Source organism: Thunnus thynnus, chromosome 15 (genome assembly GCF_963924715.1).
Source record: "Thunnus thynnus chromosome 15, fThuThy2.1, whole genome shotgun sequence".
NCBI lineage: Eukaryota > Metazoa > Chordata > Actinopteri > Scombriformes > Scombridae > Thunnus > Thunnus thynnus.
In genome coordinates this window covers 13,358,810-13,378,696 of record NC_089531.1, presented here as the reverse complement: position 1 = coordinate 13,378,696, position 19,887 = coordinate 13,358,810, and the positions used below count along the sequence as shown (strand labels likewise).

The window sequence follows — 19,887 nt, the reverse complement described above, 5'->3', positions numbered from 1 at the left end:
GGAAAGAAATCTGGTTTTGATTATCATGCTGGTCTGTGCCATGTTTCTCATGTCACTTATCCAGTCAGCAAAGCTTTTCTGAATCATTTGATCACACCAACGTGCTCAAGAGAAAGAGAGAGAAAAGTGTTTCCCTAGTTTTGGTTCATTTTAATAAATATGATATAAACATTCATGTTTATTTCATCCAGTATGAAAAGTGTTGACTGCACATGGAAATCAGACTTCTGACTTTTTTCAATCAGTTCATTCTTTGCTCCTGTAGCCGCAGACTTTTGAGACTGACCTTGGAAAAAGAGCAACTTGTAGAAAAAGTTTTGATGGTTTTGAAGGTTGCACACATCAGCAGATATCACTTAAGTTCAAACTCATCTTGTTTTTGCACCTATACCATTTTTTTAGCCCATGTACAAGTACTTACATTTCGATACTTGCCGATAGAGTATTGATATGAGTACTTAATAATACCATTACAGTTCTAACAATGACTTTGAAAACATGTTTTATTTTCATCAGATGCTCCTCACTTTCTGACTGTAACAAAATTAAATATACAACATGATGCTGTTGCTGACTCTTTGACATTCAACTTTTTATTTTCCTAAACAAACATGGCACTGCAACCACGTTTCACTTAAATGTAACCTGTAACCCATTCAGTAGATTTCAGTACCAAACAACACACAACTGTAGCAGAACAACTAACATGATATGTTATCATATGTTAGTGCTGTCTGTGAGGACTAAGCCTTTTTCAGAAAAGTGACAGACAGGATCTTTTTGATGAAAAGAAGCTTCTCTGCATAATCAGCTGTGAGCTTGTTTCTGTTTTCATTTATATTATGTGGCACTGAGTGAAACAGCCTTTCACTTTCCACACTACTTCATGGTACTGAGAGGTGTCTGCATGACATTTGTGCCAGAGTGGAAAACCACACTTTGTTAACCACCCAGTACTGCAGTGGTTTGTCTTCCCAAGAAGTTGTGGTCTCTCCAAACTGAATGGCAGCACCCACTGGTGCACTGCTCAGTATTGTTGATGCTTGCTCATCTGCAATCACATCAAACACACTGTCCAGACTGCTGCCGGTCTGGGCCTTGCCTCGCCTTCTAGCAGGTAGTTCCCCCAGATTTTCCTGCTTACTGATACTAGCCACATACCACATACCCGATATTGGTATTGGTATCGGTGCATCCTTTGTTTCTCATCATCCCCCCACACACACCAACACCTCTTCCACCCCCAGATCACTTCAAAGCATTTCCCGCCCACAGACTCAATCCCCTCGCTATATAAGCTGGTTGCTGATGTGCTCACAGTATCTTTGATTGACTTGCTGAAGAGAAATTTGCTTTTTTAAAAACTCCAGATCACCACCATACAGTTATGTTTTTGATTGGAGGCTTTGCAGGATTTTGGATAATTGCACTGATGACTCTTCACAGTGCAAATTTGGGAGGTAATTTCATCCTAAATGTAATTTTACTTGTTGTAAACAGTTTTTAAGCTGCACTGCTGTAATACTATGATGTTCTGTTTCCACAGAGACCCAAAGAAACTCTCTCAATGAGCCAGACGTCCCTTTCCCGCCTGCCCGTCCCACTGCTCAGAATCTTGCTGCCATTTGCCATCAGGGTCACGGTCGCCCCAGATACCCGGCCAGCTTCTTCCCGGGCTCCGGTGCCAGCCACTTCCGCCGTCGTGGAAACGCCATCAACCGGCTGGAGTCGTGGTACAGTTTGTGCTGCAGTGGACAGGTAGCACAGCAGAGCAACCAGATCCTCTGCTGCGCCCAACAAGCTGTGAGTCTTTTTCTGTGTTTGTATGAAGTTTGGGGAAGAAAGAGAGAGAAAGAGAGGGCAGATAGTAGATGTAGATAGTTAGATGAAAATAGGAGACAGACACAACTTTGACTGTGGAAGTATTATTTTGCACATATTTCACAGTTTCATTAAATGTTACAGTGAATTACCAAAAACAAATAGAACAGATTTTTGTGATTTTTTTTAATCTGCTGCACTAATCACAAATGCAAAAATATCAGGTGTTTTCCAGATGTTTTTCTGTTATCTTTTTGCATTTTATGTGAAATAATAGATAAATAAAAAAGCTAAAAACTGAATTTAGAATATTCCCCATGCACATACTGTTTTGTAAATCAGTATATAAAACAAACAAACAAACAAAATGAGAAAACAAAAAAACCTTTTGTAATTACTTTTTTAATTTCTGAAACAGGATCCATTATCAATAAATGTTAATATACAAATATAAGGATTTTAAAGGAAACATGAGCCAATTAGGTAATGTAAATAAGATTAATAGTTTGTTTAGTTTGTTAGTTTTAAATTGCTTTTACCTGGTGTCACAGTATTTTAAGAATCTGCAACAGTTCTCAGAAAGGAAAGAAATTAAAAGCCAAATGACATCAGGGAGAAACTAAAAGAAAGAATCCCTCATCCATACACAGAGAGCTTACATGGTATGTGATACAGGAATAGATTATACCGAGTGAGCAAAGTGAAGTGGAAATGTGACTTTTTCTGGTAAATAAGGTGAGGAATCACAAAAATTGTTTTCTGACAGTGGAAACAAGCTCTGTCCCAGTTCTGTGGGGAGGAATATGCCACCATGACTCTTGCATATGAGTGCTGTCAGGACAAAGGAGAGGCGCGGTGGACGTGCTTCGACAGCGAGCTGCCAAACCCCAACTACAACCCAACACCGGGCTACACTGCACCCCAAATCCCCCAGGAGCCAGGATTCACCTTCAATGCAAATGCTTGTTAAAGGTGAAACACAAACTCACTGTAATACATAAAGAATATACATAGAAAATGAAAAGTAATAAGAAAGCAGTGATATAGAAAAGTCTCTATGGTTATAAGATAAGAAGATTACCTGATTAAATAAAGGCTACTACTGTATATATTTGGTGAGAAAGAGGGGGTTAATGTGCTCAGGGCCCATTTGAACACATAAATAAACCTGCATCATGTGTGAGATAATGCTGGTTTAATTATATTTTGAATTGTTCCTGCAGGTCCCAGGTGCTCAGAAGAGGACAGGATGTGCTTGTTTGTTTTATGCTGAGCCATTCAAGTTTTATCTAGACCACTCCTTACTTTAACCCAGCTTTGTTGAAACAACAGAAAACACATTTTTAAACTGCAGTTCCAAATTTTCACTGTTTTAACTCAAATAAATTGTCCCCTGAATGGATTTCACACAGTTTCTGACATGTAGTATTCTTTGTTAGAAAAATAAAGGATGAAATAAAGAAACTAAAACTCTCATGTGATCCTTTTTACTGAACAAGCTACTTTGTAAACCTAATTTTGGAGAGATATACAGTTGTCAGCTCCAAAGATAAAAAGAAAAACAAAAGGTGTTAAGCTATTTAAAAAAAAAAAATTTCCAGGCTGGCACACATGTGATAAAACATTCACAAATATGTAATTGTAAATGTTTCCACCAGGAGTCACTGTTGGTTGTCACAGTTGGGTGTGGGACATTCACAGATCAGTGATCAATAAGAAAAGTTTGTGCGCTTCTCAGACTGATCGATCATCTGTAGTAAAATTCAAAATCAACATTTTGAAAACATCTAAACGCTGTTTGACTGAGTTATGTAAGGATATATTGTTGGTGTTACTGTATGATAGTGGAGATCATTAGACCACAACAACAACTAGAGAAGGAAGAAAGAACGACCAGCTGACACACTTCCTGTTTGGGTCTGTTACCTTCAAAATAAAACCAGACCAGTCTGTGGAAACACAGATCATATTTGTTTGTATTTAAATGTCACACTTAAAGAGTGGGAACTGTGAGTTATATGTGTGATCATAATAAAAGTAATAAATACCATAAAATGTGGCATTTGTACTGACAGCCGCATGTTTTGTTAAATGTTCCTTTTCCCAGTCACACGTTCAAATTTAGATAATCACTATTTTACGGACTGAAAATAGTTTGAAATGAGTCTAAAACTGTGTCAAGAGGCAGATATTTACACAGGTGTTGTTTTGCTTTTTCGGAGTGGTAGACTGTGTGTAGCATAATACATTTAAGTTACTTAAAGGACCAGTGTGTAGGATTTAGTGATATCTAGTGGTGATCACTGAACCAACCAACCAACTGAATAGCCCTCCTCTCACCTTCTCTATCAAGCAACACTACACGACACCGCCCCGACCCCTGACCCCTAACCCTATCCATCCCCCTCATCTTGACTAAACCTAGTGGGTGTGTCATGTAGATGCTGCACTTTCATGCTACGGCTGCAGCTGGATACTTGAGTGTGTAGGAGAATCTACGGTGGCCACGAAACTTGCGAAAAATGCAAAAGGCCCTTTCTCGAGCCAATGTTTGGTTCATCTGTTCTGGGCTACTGTAGAAACATGGCGGTGCAACATGGCAGCCTCCATGGAAGAGGATCTGCTCCCTATGTAGATATAAAGGGCTTATTCTAAGGTAACAAAAACACAACGATTAAAAACACACTTATGAATATTATGTTCCATTTCTGAAAAGTCTGTTCCGCTAGATGCCACTAAATTCTACACACTGCACCTTTAAATACAATTGTGAGATAGTTGTACTTGAGTATTTCTGCACTTTATATTTCTAATTCACTACATTTCAATGGCAAATATTGTACTTTTTACTCCGCTGCATTTAATTGACAAGTGTAATTACTCTATTACTGTACTGAATTTGCAGTTTAATATTTTGTACACCTATAATTAACTTATGACACATGATGCTTTGTTATACATTAAAATGTTCCAACAGAACTTCAATCAAGTTAAAATGCTTACTTTTGATACTTTATGAATATAATGCTGATAAAAATGACTTAGTTAAGTAGAACTTTGAATGCATGCCTTTAAAAAACAAACACTGTTTATTGTGTTTTTAACAATTAAAACACAAAACATAAAATTATACATTTATAATAAACAATATGTGTCATACAATTCAAATATACAATACAGAGATTTTTTAAGTAATTGAATGCACAACCTTTCCTTGTTTACATTGTGGCATTGCTTCTTTTACTTACAGTAATTTAAGAATATTTACGTACTGCCACAGCTGGTTTGTGGTACAGTTGCCTTACTTGAGAATTTGAAAATGTAAACCTTTATACACACATTTCAAAAACTGACTGGTCTTCAACCTTTTTTGATGTGTTTCTTTGCAGAATGTAGCTTTAGATAAAACATTTAAATCCTATTGTATAGTTAAAATATGTTTTATAGTTAAACCACGTCAATATATTCATAACTGTGAAACAATTATTACAAATGAATCCATACTATTGATTATGATTATATATGATTGATTGATTGATTATATTGATATTGAATCAATATAACAACAACAGCAACAACAACAACAACAACAACAACAACAATAATAATAATAATAATAATAATAATAATAATGGTGATAACAACAACAACAACAACAACAACAACAACAACAATAATAATGATAATAATAAACATTTTTTTATTAAATACATACAATCACTTTTCATTCTGAAAGAACACCACACCGGATGAGCTGTCGTTGCTGCGGTTACAGAGCAGAACTTCCGCACTGCTTCCTTGTTTATTACTTTTAGGGATAGTTGGAGCTTTAGAAGTGAATCAAGTTTATTTTTCGTACTCTGGATACGCCGACGACTCTTCCACAACATTTCCGAGTGAGTTGACTGACTTTTTGAGCTGTTGTTAGGTAGTTTGTGTGTCTGAGTAGCTTGGCTAAAGTTAACAGAAAAGTTGAATGTCGTCAAAATGAAAATGAAAATTGCGAAAAATGTCGCAATTGAGACGTCTCGGTAACAGTTAGCTAGCACGGTAACTTGTCCGAACATGCTCTGTAATTACCATTCATTAACTTTTCCACAAGGTACATTGTTCAACAGACATTTCGTTGCCATTAAAAAACACTACCGTCAGCTGTGTTTATGATCAGTTAAGCTCTTTCTTCATCAGCAGACACACAGTCAACGTGGCTGTTGTCAATATTTGTAGCATGAAGTCATCTGGAGGGCTTTTTTTGTCCACACAGGTCTACGGTAATTTGAACTGCTCGCACAGAGAAAGCGGACCAGGATCTGAGTTTCACCGCTGAACCAGTTTGAGTTTAGTTTCTGGTCTGAATGGCCACAGCTGCAGAGGAGCCTCCAGGGCTGCAGGGCCACACTGGAAGTAAGAACTACATTATTTTACACTTACCCTCCATTGTAAGGGATAGACCAGATGTTTTTTTTTTTTTTTTTTTTTACATGAGTTGATATTAGAGCTGCAATGATTAGTTGATTAATCAATTAGTTGCCAACTATTAAATTAATCGCCAACTCTATTGATAATCGATTAATCGTTTGTAGTCATTCTTTAAGAAGACAAATTCTCTGATTCCAGCCTCCCAAATGTGAATATTTTGTCGTTTCTTTAATCCTCTATGACAGTAAACTGAATACTTTGAATAAAGGATTATGTTTGAGTATGTCATCTTGGACTTTTGGGAAGGAGAGATTGACATTTTTCATCATTTTGTGACATTTAATAGAATTAATAGAGAAAATAATTGACAGATAAACAGATAATGAAAATAATTGTTAGTTGCAGTCCTAGTTGGTAATAGTTCAGTTGTCTCAGCAAGTCAGCAGCTTCTCATAAATAGTTTATTGATTAAGGTATCACAATATAATAAATCATCAGGTCCAAAGAACACAATTAAATGATAGCAGCACATTATCAAAAAACAAGGTCATGTTACAACATTTTCAGGCAAGTATGCAACATGATTAACTCTCTTTTCTGTGCCTATAAAGAATAAATTTTGATAAATTGAGAATTTTACTCCACTCTAGTGAGTCTGAGGGCGTAACAGTACATGTCTTGGATTTAGAGCTGCAATGATTAGTCGATTGACAGAAAATTAATTTTCTACTATTTTGATAATTGAATAACCATTTTAGTAATTGTTTTCAAATAAAATACCAAAATGAGTTGGTTTCAGGTTCTCAAATGTGATGATTTAATGATTGTCTTTGTTGTACATGATGGTAAGGTCTTTATCTTTGGGTTTTTGACTTTTACTCAGACAAAACAAGACATTTGAAAAGGCTGAAGAGGAACTATTACGAATATCTTCTGACATTTTATTGACAAAACAATTAATCAAGAAAATATTCGGTAGATTAATCGATAATGAAAATAATCGGTAGTTGCAGCCCTAAAGCGGATACAGCTAATAAATTGGTAACTTGTGCTTCCATAAATCTTTGCCTGGCAAATATCCATGTCTTTATGTTTATTAATACTGTTCAATAAAAAGTAGAAAAAATAAAAAAGTCTTTTCAAATTCTACGCCCTCAGTGTTACTCAGGGTTATTTTCTCTAACTTAACAAAGCTCCCCAGTTACAGAGGACATTATACAGCTGTTTTCAGATGCAATATAATATTCCCTGTGATGAGTTCACTGAATTTGGTAGCCTTTAAAGACTCTCCATAAGACAGACTAGAATTCAAACTAGTCAACTGACTTTTAAGTGTAAAATCGATGTAGTTCACCTTCAATATTCAAAACAGAATACAGCTGTTTTCTGCAGTTTTTCTGCATCATTACACAGTCAACACTCACAATTGTTTAGTTTCACTTTGTTCTTGAGCCTTTGTAAACAGACAAGAGTGAAATATTTCAGCCTGGTGTTGACTTTGGACACCCACGAAGTTTTTATGATAGTGATCAGGAAATTCATTGGCCTTATTTTAACTCTGACAGTAATAGCATACTTATCTAATTCCTCCTATTGCACGCAAAGACCTGCAGAGTCAGTTCTGGAGGAGACTGTCTTCTCTCAGAGGTAATGAACGAGATTCGTTTGCATGCTTGTTTCAGAGCTCAGCTGCACTCTCCTTCTTTAACATTAGGGAATGATAAAAGCTGTGTCAGTGTGTTGTGTTTGATAAGAATGCATCCAGTGTGAGAATTGTTTAAGAACCCACTTCCTTTTCCTAATTGTCTATTTTTTTTATATAACTTGTATGTTTCCTTTTTTCTCTCTCTAGATTCAACTGGAACTCGGAAAAATGTTTCTCCAGAGGTGAGAAATAGCAGTTTGGAGGATGTGCGTAATCTTGTGTCAGTGTCAGTTGGGAAACATGCACCAAGTTCACCTCGACAGTTAGGAATTTGCAACAATTCTGCTGACACATCCTCTATTCCTTCCTCTTTGTAACATCACTGTTTTTACTTACTGCTGCAGTTCATTTCCTCTAGTAATTCTCTCTCACCATGTTTCTACTGACAGAGTCCAGGCACTAGCACCTCTCAAACCATGAAAAAAACAATCGGCCATCGTGGAATCGATCCCACTGGGGAGACCACGTACAAGAAGGTGGGAGATCAGCAAGACTGACACACATTTACACTCATTCCCCTCCCTGAGTTACAAAGCATCACTGATTGATCATATTAATCTTTTAGTCAATAAAATATCAGAAAATGGTGAAAAATATCCATCACAGTTTCCCAGATTCTGAGGAGACGGCTTCATATATCCAACCAACAGTCCAAAAACCAAAAAATAGTCAATGTACAATGATATAAAACAGACAAAAGCAGCAAATGCTCACATTGGAGAAGCTGAAACCAGAATATGTTTGGAATTTTCACTTAAAAATTACTTAAAAGATTATTGGTTTATTTAAATAGTTGCCAATTAATTTTCTGTTGACTGACTAATCTATTAATAGACTGAGCAGCTCTGCTCTTACTGCTATATATGTATGAGAATAGTGTAAACATTAGTACATACACAAAATAAGACATTCTTTTCTCTTCAGCACTTCTGCATTTTCATTTGATTCATGTCAGTTTTCTGCATCTTTCAGACAACCTCCTCGGCCCTGAAAGGTGCTATCCAGTTAGGCATCACTCACACGGTGGGCAGCTTAAGTCAGAAACCTGAGAGAGATGTGCTGCTGCAGGACTTTGAAGTGGTGGAAAGCATCTTTTTCCCCAGGTGGGTCTTTTGAAATAATGAATGAATGAGGTTTAGCTATAAAGCTGACCAATATGTTTTGTCTGCACTACACTAATACTCCTCTACTTAACCTCCTCTGTATGTGGTGTAATCCTCCTTCTCTTACTGGCAGTGAGGGCAGCAACTTGACACCAGCACACCATTATGGAGACTTCAGGTTCAAGACGTACGCCCCAATTGCCTTCCGCTACTTCAGGGAGATGTTTGCCATCCGGCCTGATGACTACATGGTATTACTGTTATTACTGCATCTGCCATACCCATAAAATATGAAAAAAAGTTTGCAGACCAGTAAATCTAAAAAAAAAGGGAAAGAACTCTGTGAGAAAGAAAGAGTGATTGAGGAACTGAAAAGAGTGAAACTAGGGAAGTGTAACGTAATGGAGTGTTGACTCAATAGAGGTGGAGCTGCCGATGTGAACATATGTCTGATCACTGTGCTCTGGTCTGGTTACAGTATTCTCTGTGTAATGAATCGCTGATCGAGCTGTCAAACTCTGGAGCCAGCGGGTCTCTCTTCTACGTCTCCAGCGATGATGAATACATCATTAAGACTGTGCAGCACAAAGAGGCAGAATTTCTGCAGAAACTGCTTCCAGGATACTTCATGGTGAGATTTGATGAGAGGCTATAGGTACAAGATGATGATCCCACACAAAGAAACTATTGATTAACCTCTCATGAGTATCCCCCTGTCCATATACAGACGTGGCCGAAAATATTGGTACCCTTCCACCTTTTTTTAAAAAAACTAATTTTTTTCTGTATTAAGTTGAAACTGAGAAGTATATGGTATCCATCATTCTTTATTTCACATTGAATATAACTGAAACTTTGCTTTTGATTTACAACTTAACATATTATTTAATACAATAAAACAAATGAAAATCGCAAACTGGCCAAAAATATTGGTGCCCTTCACTTAATGTTTTGTAGCACAGCCTTTGGCGTCAATAACTGCAGGCAAGCGCTTTCTGTAACTCTGAATAAGGTTTCTACACTTCTCCACTGGTAGTTCAACCCACTCTTCTTGCGCAAACTGCTCTAGTTCTCTCAGGTTTGATGGGCGTTGTCTCCCAACTGCAGGTTTCAGCTCTTTTCACAGATGTTCAATAGGATTCAGATCAGCAGGCTTCTTCAAAACGGTCCAATGTTTTCTTCTCATCCACTCTTGGGTGCTTTTTGACATATGTTTGAGGTCATTATCCTGCTGAAAGACCCATGACCTGCGACTAAGCCACAGCTTTCTGACACTAGGATGCCTTGGTAGTCTTCTGCACAGATTCAAGGCACCCAGTACCCTCTTGCCACCACGTCCAGAGATGTTGGCTACAGTTCCATTGGCCTTAAACTTCTTAATAATATCGGCAACAGTGGTCACATCAAGCTCTTTGGAGATGGTTTTATAACCTTTATGTTGACCATGCTTGGCTATTACCTTTTTTCTAATGTCTTCAGACCACTTTCCTTCTGTTTTCCATGTTCAATGTGATGCACAAAACAGCAGATTGAGTCATTTTCTTCTCTTAAACTGGCTTCATGAGTGATTATAAGATTGAAAACACCTGTGATACTAATTAAAACACAATAGTCTGCTTAAAGTATCACTACAAATCAATTATTTCTTACAACTTCTAAAAGATACCAATAATTTTGTCCAGGCTATTTTAAAATGTCTGCGTAGAATAAGTATGAATTCAGTTATTTTCACAACTTTTTTGTTTTGTTCCACTGTAAACCAAACATAGACATGCAATTATAATATAATATCTTTTCATTTCAACACTGTTCGGGGTGAATGGTGCATTATTTTAATAAAATGCAAAGGTACCAAATACCAATTTCGGCCACATCTGTATTTGTAAAATTCAATATTTTAGATACAACTGGTCCCTGAAACTGCATCTCTTCCTACTGTGTATTTTTGATATTACAGACTCCAGCCGAATATCGATTCTAGATTATTTTTTGGTCCATGCCTAATATGCAGAATATAAGACATTACTGTTTAGATTTTGACAAAACCAGGGGAAATGATGCATTTACCACTGTGTACTTGCATTTTCAAAATTATATTGATTAGTGCAGTAGTCTTTACGTTATATGTTAGAATAAAGGTGAAATTTTTGTTACATGATTTGTTTGGGACAACCTATTTACTTTTGCCTGAGAATGTTTACTTGTTTATTTTATTTATTATTCACTTCCTGGTCAGTTGCACTTCTTTTAGTTTACTTGTCATATTTTACCCTTCTCTCTCCATCCCTTCTTCTCTCCTCCAGAACCTGAACCAGAACAAGCGGACCTCATTACCAAAGTTTTATGGACTCTACTGTGTCCAGGCAGCGGGTAAAAACATCCGTATTGTAGTCATGAACAATCTGCTCCCAAGCGCTGTGCGAATGCATTTAAAGTTTGATCTAAAGGGCTCCACCTATAAGCGCCAGGCCTCAGCTAAAGAGAGAGACAAGGCCGTACCCACGTACAAGGACCTGGATTTCATGCAGGTTATGCCTGATGGGCTGTTACTGGAGGGGGACAAGTACAATGCTGTTTGCAAGACCATCCAGAGAGACTGCCTGGTGAGAACTGTACAAGAATATCTTACTTGACATAAACATTCAGTCTATTTGTTTAAAATCATGCCAAATCTTTCTAACCTCAAATTATTTGTTTTATTTGATTTCCTTCCTCAGCTCTTGCAGAGTTTCAAGATTATGGACTACAGCCTTCTGGTGGGAATTCACAACTTAGACCTGGCCTGTCGAGAGAAGGCCGGCGAGGAGGCGGTGGCAGGGGCTGCGGACCAGAGGAGGCCACAAGGCCAGAAGTCCTTGTACAGTACTGCTATAGAGTCCATCCAGGCAGAGGCGGGGAGCATGGGACCACTGGACACAGGGGACCAGTGAGTTGAGACAAGTTCCTGTCGCCACAATGAATGCGGATTTTATTAAAAGCAGCTGAATGTGTGTGATGAGAATAATAACAAAGCAATAAATTACATTTCTTGTTGTTGTGCTTTATAGAACGGGAGGAATTCCAGCACGAAACTCAAGAGGAGAGAGGCTGCTGGTGTACATCGGCATTATTGACATCCTACAGTCTTATAGGTAAACAATGCACATGTTTCTATAAGTTATTAGTTCAGTCAGAGACACTTACAGTTCATCAAGGCATTGGTCAAGGAATTGAGAGACCTTTTAAAGAATGTGAGTAGCAACAAGGACTCTTTTTGAAGAACTAATCCTGCTCTTAACAAACACACATGACTGTTAAATCTTTGTTAAATAAATAATACCAAAAACGGGCGGAGATAAGTAACAGAGCTTTGGCTACAAAAAGAGTTGGCATGAAGGTATCAGTAGAATAATAGTGAAAAGTATCAGGTTATAATGGCCACATTGTTCACCTACATGAATATGATTGGATGTTATTTACTGTTACAGCTGGTAGCCAAACACCTGATAAATGAGCCAGCGATTGTAAAATATGAACGAGGCAGTGTGAATGTGACCTCTGTAAGTAATCAGTTCGTGTTTTATCTTTCAGATTAGTCAAGAAGCTTGAACACTCATGGAAAGCCCTCATTCACGATGGGGTAACGTACTTCTACATGCCTTAGTTATCTTGTTTTAATTAAAAAAAACAAAACAGATGTTAATTTGTTATTCTTTTTCCTTTTCAGGATACTGTTTCAGTACACAGACCGAGCTTCTATGCAGAACGATTTCAAAAGTTCATGTGCACTACGGTCTTCAGGAAGATCTCATGTAAGAATATACTTGAAACACTGTGTGTGTGCATGAGAACATGTACATGATGTCAGCGGCATGTTATACCCATGATTACCACATTTTTCTCTTGTATTTAGTAAAGACCTCCCCATCTAAGAAGCGCCGTTCAATGGCCCATGGTCCGTCAAAAAAGGCAGGCAGCGCTGGGCCTTCTCTGTCAGCAGCAACCAGCAGCAATAACCAGCATCCTGCACTCCAAAGTCAAGTCAACTCCGAGACCAAAGAAGACAGTGAGGGAGACAATGGTAAGAACTGGAAATATGAGAATGGGGTTTTTTCAAGTGCTAGAAATAGGTTATGTTTACTGATAGCTGCAGAGATTAAGTCTTCCAACATGTGTCAGCATGTGAAGGGCTTCTCTCATAACAAAGTACTCATAGTTTTATCTTGTTCCACCCAGTCATGCAGTCAGGTCGTCCTGACCTCCTCCCAACGACCTTGCCACTGAGCAACACAGCTGAAACCGCTGTCTCCACCTCCTTGGGAAACTCAGAACTTGCTCCCACAAGTCAGTCTCCGCCTCACTCTCTGGATTTGAATAACACACATAGCAAAGACCAGGAGCCTGGCGCCCCCAAGAGGTAAGAGGGAAAACTACATGTGAAGATTAGTATTTTAATATGAGTTCTCAAACATGACTGTAGATTGTACAACTGATTATTAAATGCTTGATATTCAGGTTGAAGTGCATTTTCTTCCATCATGCCAGTGTTAAAAGACACCACAGTATTCTGAATACATACCAGTTAGAATTTTACACAATTTTAAACAAATTTAAACAACACAGCTACATTATCTTATCAAATAATATGCAGGGAGCAGCCAACAGATGCACTGACTGATTGGTTAGGTGCTTTGTTATATTCTGGTTCTTGGATCTTTGTGCCTCAGACATAAAAGCATACTCATTTACCACTTTATCGAGTAGACGTAGTTAAAACTAATGCCTAATTGGTTCAACAAAATATTAGAAACCTCTCAGTATAAAATGATACAATACTATAGCCTCCAAAATTACCATAACGTTGAGTAGACACCTCTCTAAAACAGTTTGAACAAAAACTGAACATTATAAACTTCATGATGGTAGGATTTATTGCAGGAATGTTGTGTTAGACTGCATTCAATTTAGCTAAGTGTACCTATTAAACTGGCAGCTGATTGTATATTTATTAATAAAAGTATTTTAGGTAATAATGAGTATTTAGTGACACTGGCATTTCAAATTATTAACACTATTTGAATAGATAAAATTCCATCATAAGTGCACTTTTTTGATTGTTTTTCTTTATATCCCAGTAATGTAATTTGTCTGTTTTTTTTTAAACACATTCAAACCCTAGCCATTGTAGTTTTTGTACATTTAGAACTCGTTCACACAAAGGCAAATTTATAGGTATAAAAAGTAGAAGCTTCTAAATCAAATGGAAAATATAACTGATCACGATTAACGAGGAGCCAGAATTTCAACTTTTCCAAATTTTCACACCTGAACAATCCATAACTTAAGTGTATCTGTTTCATTGGTAGACTTGTTGTGGCTGCTACACAGATTGAGAGTGAAGACTGAACTCAAAAATTGGCAAAAACTTCCCTTAACAAGACCTTCAGGAAAGTCAGCACGTGTTTAAGCAGTGCAGCATCTGTAGAGTGGCCACCTCGTAGCAAATGTCAGAAACCATGAAAGCTTTTTAAAAGTGTATATTCAGTTGATATATTTTTTTCACATAGGGTGAACAAGAAAAACCTACTTGTTTATGTGAAAAATATGAAAAAATGTATGTTTACCAGTTAAAGTCACTCACACTGCTCCTTTGTTGCTTGCAGAGCTCAGTTTGGGACCCTTGAAGAAAGCATCGGTAGTGAGGATGTAATCTCACTCAGTGACATTGTTCCTAATGCAAGCAAATGTTCTGTAAGTGGATAGAATTTCTCTCATTTCTCCGGCTTCTCTGGACACTCTTTTCTTTACGCTGAGTGATTTTCTAACCTGGTATTTACTTTGGTTTACAGGTGTAGATGTGGGAAAGCAAAGTGGACTCAAATGAACGAAACAAAGGGAGGATGTTTGGAGGAAGGATGAAATGTTACACCGCTCCCTTGGTGTGATACGAGGTACAAAAATTGAAACACCAAGTGGGATATTAATTGTTTTTTTTGTTTTGTTTGTTATTTCTGCACTTTTGATTTCCAAATCTCAACATAGTAAGTGGATGGTTGTGTTCTGACACTAGTTATAGATGGGTACATTGATGCTGTGGTTGATGAACACTATTATTCATCTGTGAGATATGATTTTATGCACAACCAAAGATTCTTCTTGGCAGTGATGTGCTCAACTAAGCCAGCATTCGGTGTAACAGAGTGTCTTTATTACCATTCTTTGGATTGGGAACACATTTTTTAATAAAATTATGTTATTGTTTTTTTTTTAATTGACTGTAGTCCTACATGGTAAACCTCTGTTTTTTTTTTTTTTTGGCTTACTCTGAATGCAAATTATGCTGGAAAAAAGAGGTGATCCTCAGCTTGTTGCTATTTAAACAGCTGTTGTAATGGACCTGTATTATTTCAGAGACTGTGAATCCAAAATGTCACCTCTCATATCCAGGTCAAAGGATGGTTTTTAATGGAGGTTTTTTTTTTTTAATGTTTATACACTCCACAATCTGTTATCATTTTCAGGTTTAGTGTGTAGACTGGACCACGACCGACAGTGTCAACTGATTGCTTTTGATCTGGGGTCTGTCTCACAAAGCAAGATTAGCGAGTTAGCAAGTTAACTCTTTTTTTGATGTCACAAAGATGGAGTTCAAACTGAGTTATGTTGCCATGACAACTGATACAACAGACCAAACATACACGCCTTAATTTTTTCCCACTTGCATTCCACAAAGACCTGCCCTACTCTGCCTCTGATCGGCTTGTACTTGTTGCCTTCATTGGTTAGGTTGGTTAGGTTTAGGCATAAAGAGTGAGATGGTTAGAGTAAGAATATCAGGGTCAGAGCCAATCAGAGGCAGAGTCAGAGTGGGTCTTTGCAAAATGTGGGTGGGGGAAAAAAATAACACAACCTACACAGGAGCTTTTGGAAAATTATATATGAAATAATCACGTCATCGCTAATAAGTTGTGAGGGAGACTGAGTCAATATTTCTACAGGATCCAAATGAACAAAAACACAAGTGTCAAAGAGAACAGAGCAACATGTTTACTAACCAGTACAATCACTTAATTGTTTATTACAATTTATTATATTAAAAATGGCAATGGAGTTAATGTTTGCAGCGTGACAGGGCTTCTAACAAACAAATAATAATAAATAAAATTTATTGCTGCATAGTCGTCCTGTTGGTTCAGTGCAGACTTATCTATTTACGCACATTTCTCTCACTGTGGCTGTGGAGAACATGAAATGACTTTGTAAATAAGAAGTAGTTCTTAATTATTAATTCTTGACCCAATGATATGACACTGTCATATCAAGGAATGTCATTGTCGTAGTCGGTGTCATTGATGCAAAGCATCTGAAACCAGCTCCCACTAATATATCATACGATTACAGAGCTGCACCACTCACAGTCTCAGATCTGCAGTTCTGGACCTGCAGGTTCAGTTCAATTCCACACTGCTCTAAGGAAAAAGTAGTAACAGCAGCACTTTAGACCTACAGATGTAGACATGCTTAGTTTCACCATGCACAGGAAAGAAACGTAACTTTTTCTGCAACTTTAACACAGGTATCATCTAAAGCCAGTGAGTGTTAAAACAGTATTTTTCGGATAGTGTTTTATATGTGAGTGTGTGTATGTGTTTGCTATTTTATATTTTTGTTTTAACCGCACAAATTGAGTTTTGTCAACTGGAGCATTAAGTGTAGGATAGAGTAAAGACTTTATGTTGTTCTCTGTCCTCCTGGTTGCTACAGAGCGGGGAGTCCCAAGCAAACTTTATTTGTTTAGTGTGGGATATGCAGACCAAAAGAAGGTTGACCGAGTTTTGACTTTGCTGCTGAATATTAATATTTGAACTATAAAATTGGGTGTTACTGCATTTCCTTAAAGCATTTTTATTTACATTTTTCCACAATCTTCAGTAGTTTTCAGTAAAATAATATGGATTATACAAATTTTAGTAATCCATTACTTTCTTTTTCTAGGCTACTTATGTCAACCACATATTAAAGCCTCTATATATTCTCACTCTATATTTATGATGTATTGCCTTTTAGTATTTGATTATCATGCATCCATGTTCCTGCTTTTTATATTCTAGTGGTGCATTTAGTATTTACTAAACATTACTTACATTAATCGGTTACATTAATCATAATGTTAATATAACTTTTGTTGCTGCAGTTTCCCCACAGTGATAAACATTTTCATCTTATCTCCTATTAAATTTGCTGCTGTTGATTTGTTGAAAACATACATGTGATCGGCTTGTAATTACAAACCATGCCTCTGTCATGTGCACAAGCTCATTGCCGGACTAGTAAACCCTGCTTTGTGAGACGGGCCCCAGCTATGGTATAGTTGTTATTTTTTTCCACTAGCAGAACATGGTGATGGCTGCCTGATGTGTAACGGTACAAAAAAAGACAATACTGTTCAACTACTTTTTGTAAAGTCAAACTAAGACGTAGTTCACTGCCACTCGAGTTGGTTTTAGCTCTCGAAATGAGTGTACAGTGTTTAAACTTGATATGATCACTAATACTTGCCCAGAATTACTGAGTTATTTGATATAATTTAAAGTGTAAACATGTATTGCAATGATTTTTTTTGTCTGATAGCATAAAAGAAATCATGAATTTGAAAGATGTGTCACTTATGCAATACGATTCTTTGTAACATTTGTAGGCCTGAATGAATGTGCAATAACTTTAAATGAATTGAGAATTTCTAAACCAAGATGCGATGAACAAGCGCTGTTTAGGCATTTTAAGGCATCCTGTAAATGGTACATAGAGGGTGTTTAATTTTGTTCTTAATATATCAAACTGTCAGACAATGATCTGTCCCAATATTGGAAGTGAAACTGTGCCTTATTATAAAAACTTAAACTCAAAAAATCAGTTACACATGCAGCCTATGAACCGAACTGTTAATAGTTTACTTTAAGTGTATTTATTATGGTATTTATTACTGTATGTCTTGCTCTGTTTTCCAAAATGTTTGTTAAACATCATGATGGAATTGAAAATGGACCTTCAACAAACTTGTATCTAAAGGCATGTTACTCTGTTGTCTGTGATGATTTTGGTTATAATCATAACAATTGTTAAATAATCCTGTATTTTATTTTCTGTTTAATGTGTTAATTATTGTCCACTTGTCTTTAAATAATATACACATGTGCACATCTGTATGCAAGAATCACAATGATGCCTTTTCATGGGATATGAATTTACAATTATTGTCTCCTGCTCTTTTAGAGCTGTACTGTTTTCATACATATGTATAAAGTTATTAAAGAAAATAAAGACATGTTGCTCTTGTTTGCTTATATTATATAATACAGATGTTCAACTTTTTATGTCTGTAATAGGGTTTAATGATATGAGACAATATCAATCTGTCAAAAGTCCTTAGTTTAGTCTGTTCCTTAAATATTGTTCATATCTCATGGTGTATTAGATTCTTTTGAATAATGTTGCAGAGTCAATAATGTTGCAAAGTATTTCCATAAAGGGAGCCTTATGGAAATACAGGATTTTTATATGATTTTTCCCACCATAGGTTGAAGTAAGTTGATTAGTCAGTAATCTAAATTACTGAAATTACTAAGTTGATTTTTCAGAAGTGTACTAAATCACAATATAGTATTTTTTTTTACTGTATGTTATTCTATTCTACTGTGTTTTATGCTCAGCTGTCTCTATGGCAACTGAGCAAACGATATCTGCTGATAGACTGTGAGATGTGGTTGAAAGCCTCAAAAAAAAAAGCTAGTAGATGGAACTTGAGTTAAGATTTCTGAGCTGTGACAACTGAGCAGACTCCATCCGCTTTAGAGGACAGTGACATGCACTTGAAAGTTCAGGAAAAAAGCTAGCAAGTGCAGTGGTGGAAGTACTCAGATCCTTTACTTAAGTAAAACTACACAAGTAATACAGCAATGTAAAAATACTCCATTACAAGTAAAATTCCTGCATGAAAAATCCTGCTTAAGTAAAAGTACATAAGTATTAGCAGCCAAATGTAGTTAAAGTATTGCAGTAAAAGTAGTGGCTTTGTCGCTCTGATAATATTATTATATATGACATCATTAGATTATTAATACTGAAGCATCAGTGTGTAAGCAGCATGTTACTGTTGTAGCTGCTGGAGGTGGAGCTAGTTTGAACTACTTTATGTACAGTTAACTAGTTTAGTCCAACCTAGGGATTGGGCCCCTCCAAAGGGTCAACAGATAAATCTGAGGGGTTGTGAGGTGATAAACGGGAGAGGAAAGAAGAAAAAACAAAGTTCTGATACATAAATCTGTTTTCAGGTTTTGGACTTTTTGCTAATCTTTGATTTTTAGTGAAATATTGGATCATTTGAACATTTATTGAATTGAAACTATGTGAGAAGTTTAGAGGGAAAAATCACTATTTGGTGGAGCTGTTAACAACTCATAGACATCTGAAATGTGACCCCGACTACACACTGCTTTTTGTAAGACGTCACAAGCCAAAAAGATCAGAAACCAGTGGTTTCATCTTTAACAGTTTGTTATGTTCTAAAAGCTTGTTATATTATCCATTGTGTCAAATCTTCATCTGAAAAGTAACTAAAGCTGTCAAATAAATGTAGTGGAGTAGAAAGTATAATATTTTCCTCTGAGATGTAGTGGAGTGGAAGTATAAAGTAGCATCAAATGGAAATACTCAAGTAAAGTAGAAGTACTTCAACATCGTAAATAACTACAGTACTTGAGTAAATATTCTTAGTTAAATTGAGTGATGAGTTGTACTGTTTCATTCTATTCATAAACAAATTACAGGCATTGAATTGTAGGTCACAACCACTGACCAATC

General features: G+C 36.7%; 2 protein-coding genes across 3 annotated transcripts; both read left to right on the top strand.

Moving 5' to 3' along the window:
• Positions 1 to 1,316: 1,316 nt before the first annotated feature.
• On the top strand, positions 1,317 to 3,294 carry ecm1a (extracellular matrix protein 1a). The gene is made up of 4 exons (XM_067612728.1): positions 1,317 to 1,460; positions 1,547 to 1,803; positions 2,588 to 2,793; positions 3,045 to 3,294. The coding sequence occupies exons 1-3, from the start codon at positions 1,388 to 1,390 to the stop codon at positions 2,789 to 2,791; spliced, it is 534 nt and encodes a 177-aa protein (XP_067468829.1). The 5' UTR covers positions 1,317 to 1,387; the 3' UTR covers positions 2,792 to 2,793; positions 3,045 to 3,294.
• Positions 3,295 to 5,581: 2,287 nt separating this feature from the next.
• LOC137198775 (phosphatidylinositol 4-phosphate 5-kinase type-1 alpha-like) lies at positions 5,582 to 18,356 on the top strand. 2 transcript variants are annotated; one of them, XM_067612724.1, is made up of 17 exons: positions 5,582 to 5,717; positions 6,086 to 6,225; positions 7,846 to 7,887; positions 8,093 to 8,127; positions 8,335 to 8,421; positions 8,918 to 9,048; positions 9,182 to 9,299; positions 9,527 to 9,679; positions 11,352 to 11,651; positions 11,766 to 11,974; positions 12,096 to 12,179; positions 12,619 to 12,667; positions 12,755 to 12,839; positions 12,941 to 13,108; positions 13,264 to 13,444; positions 14,691 to 14,778; positions 14,877 to 18,356. In XM_067612724.1, exons 2-17 carry the CDS (start codon positions 6,177 to 6,179, stop codon positions 14,880 to 14,882), a joined length of 1,785 nt encoding a protein of 594 aa, XP_067468825.1. In that variant the 5' UTR covers positions 5,582 to 5,717; positions 6,086 to 6,176; the 3' UTR covers positions 14,883 to 18,356. The 2 variants fall into 2 exon arrangements, with proteins under 2 accessions (XP_067468825.1, XP_067468826.1); XM_067612725.1 differs by lacking the exon at positions 7,846 to 7,887.
• The last annotated feature ends 1,531 nt before the right edge of the window (positions 18,357 to 19,887 follow it).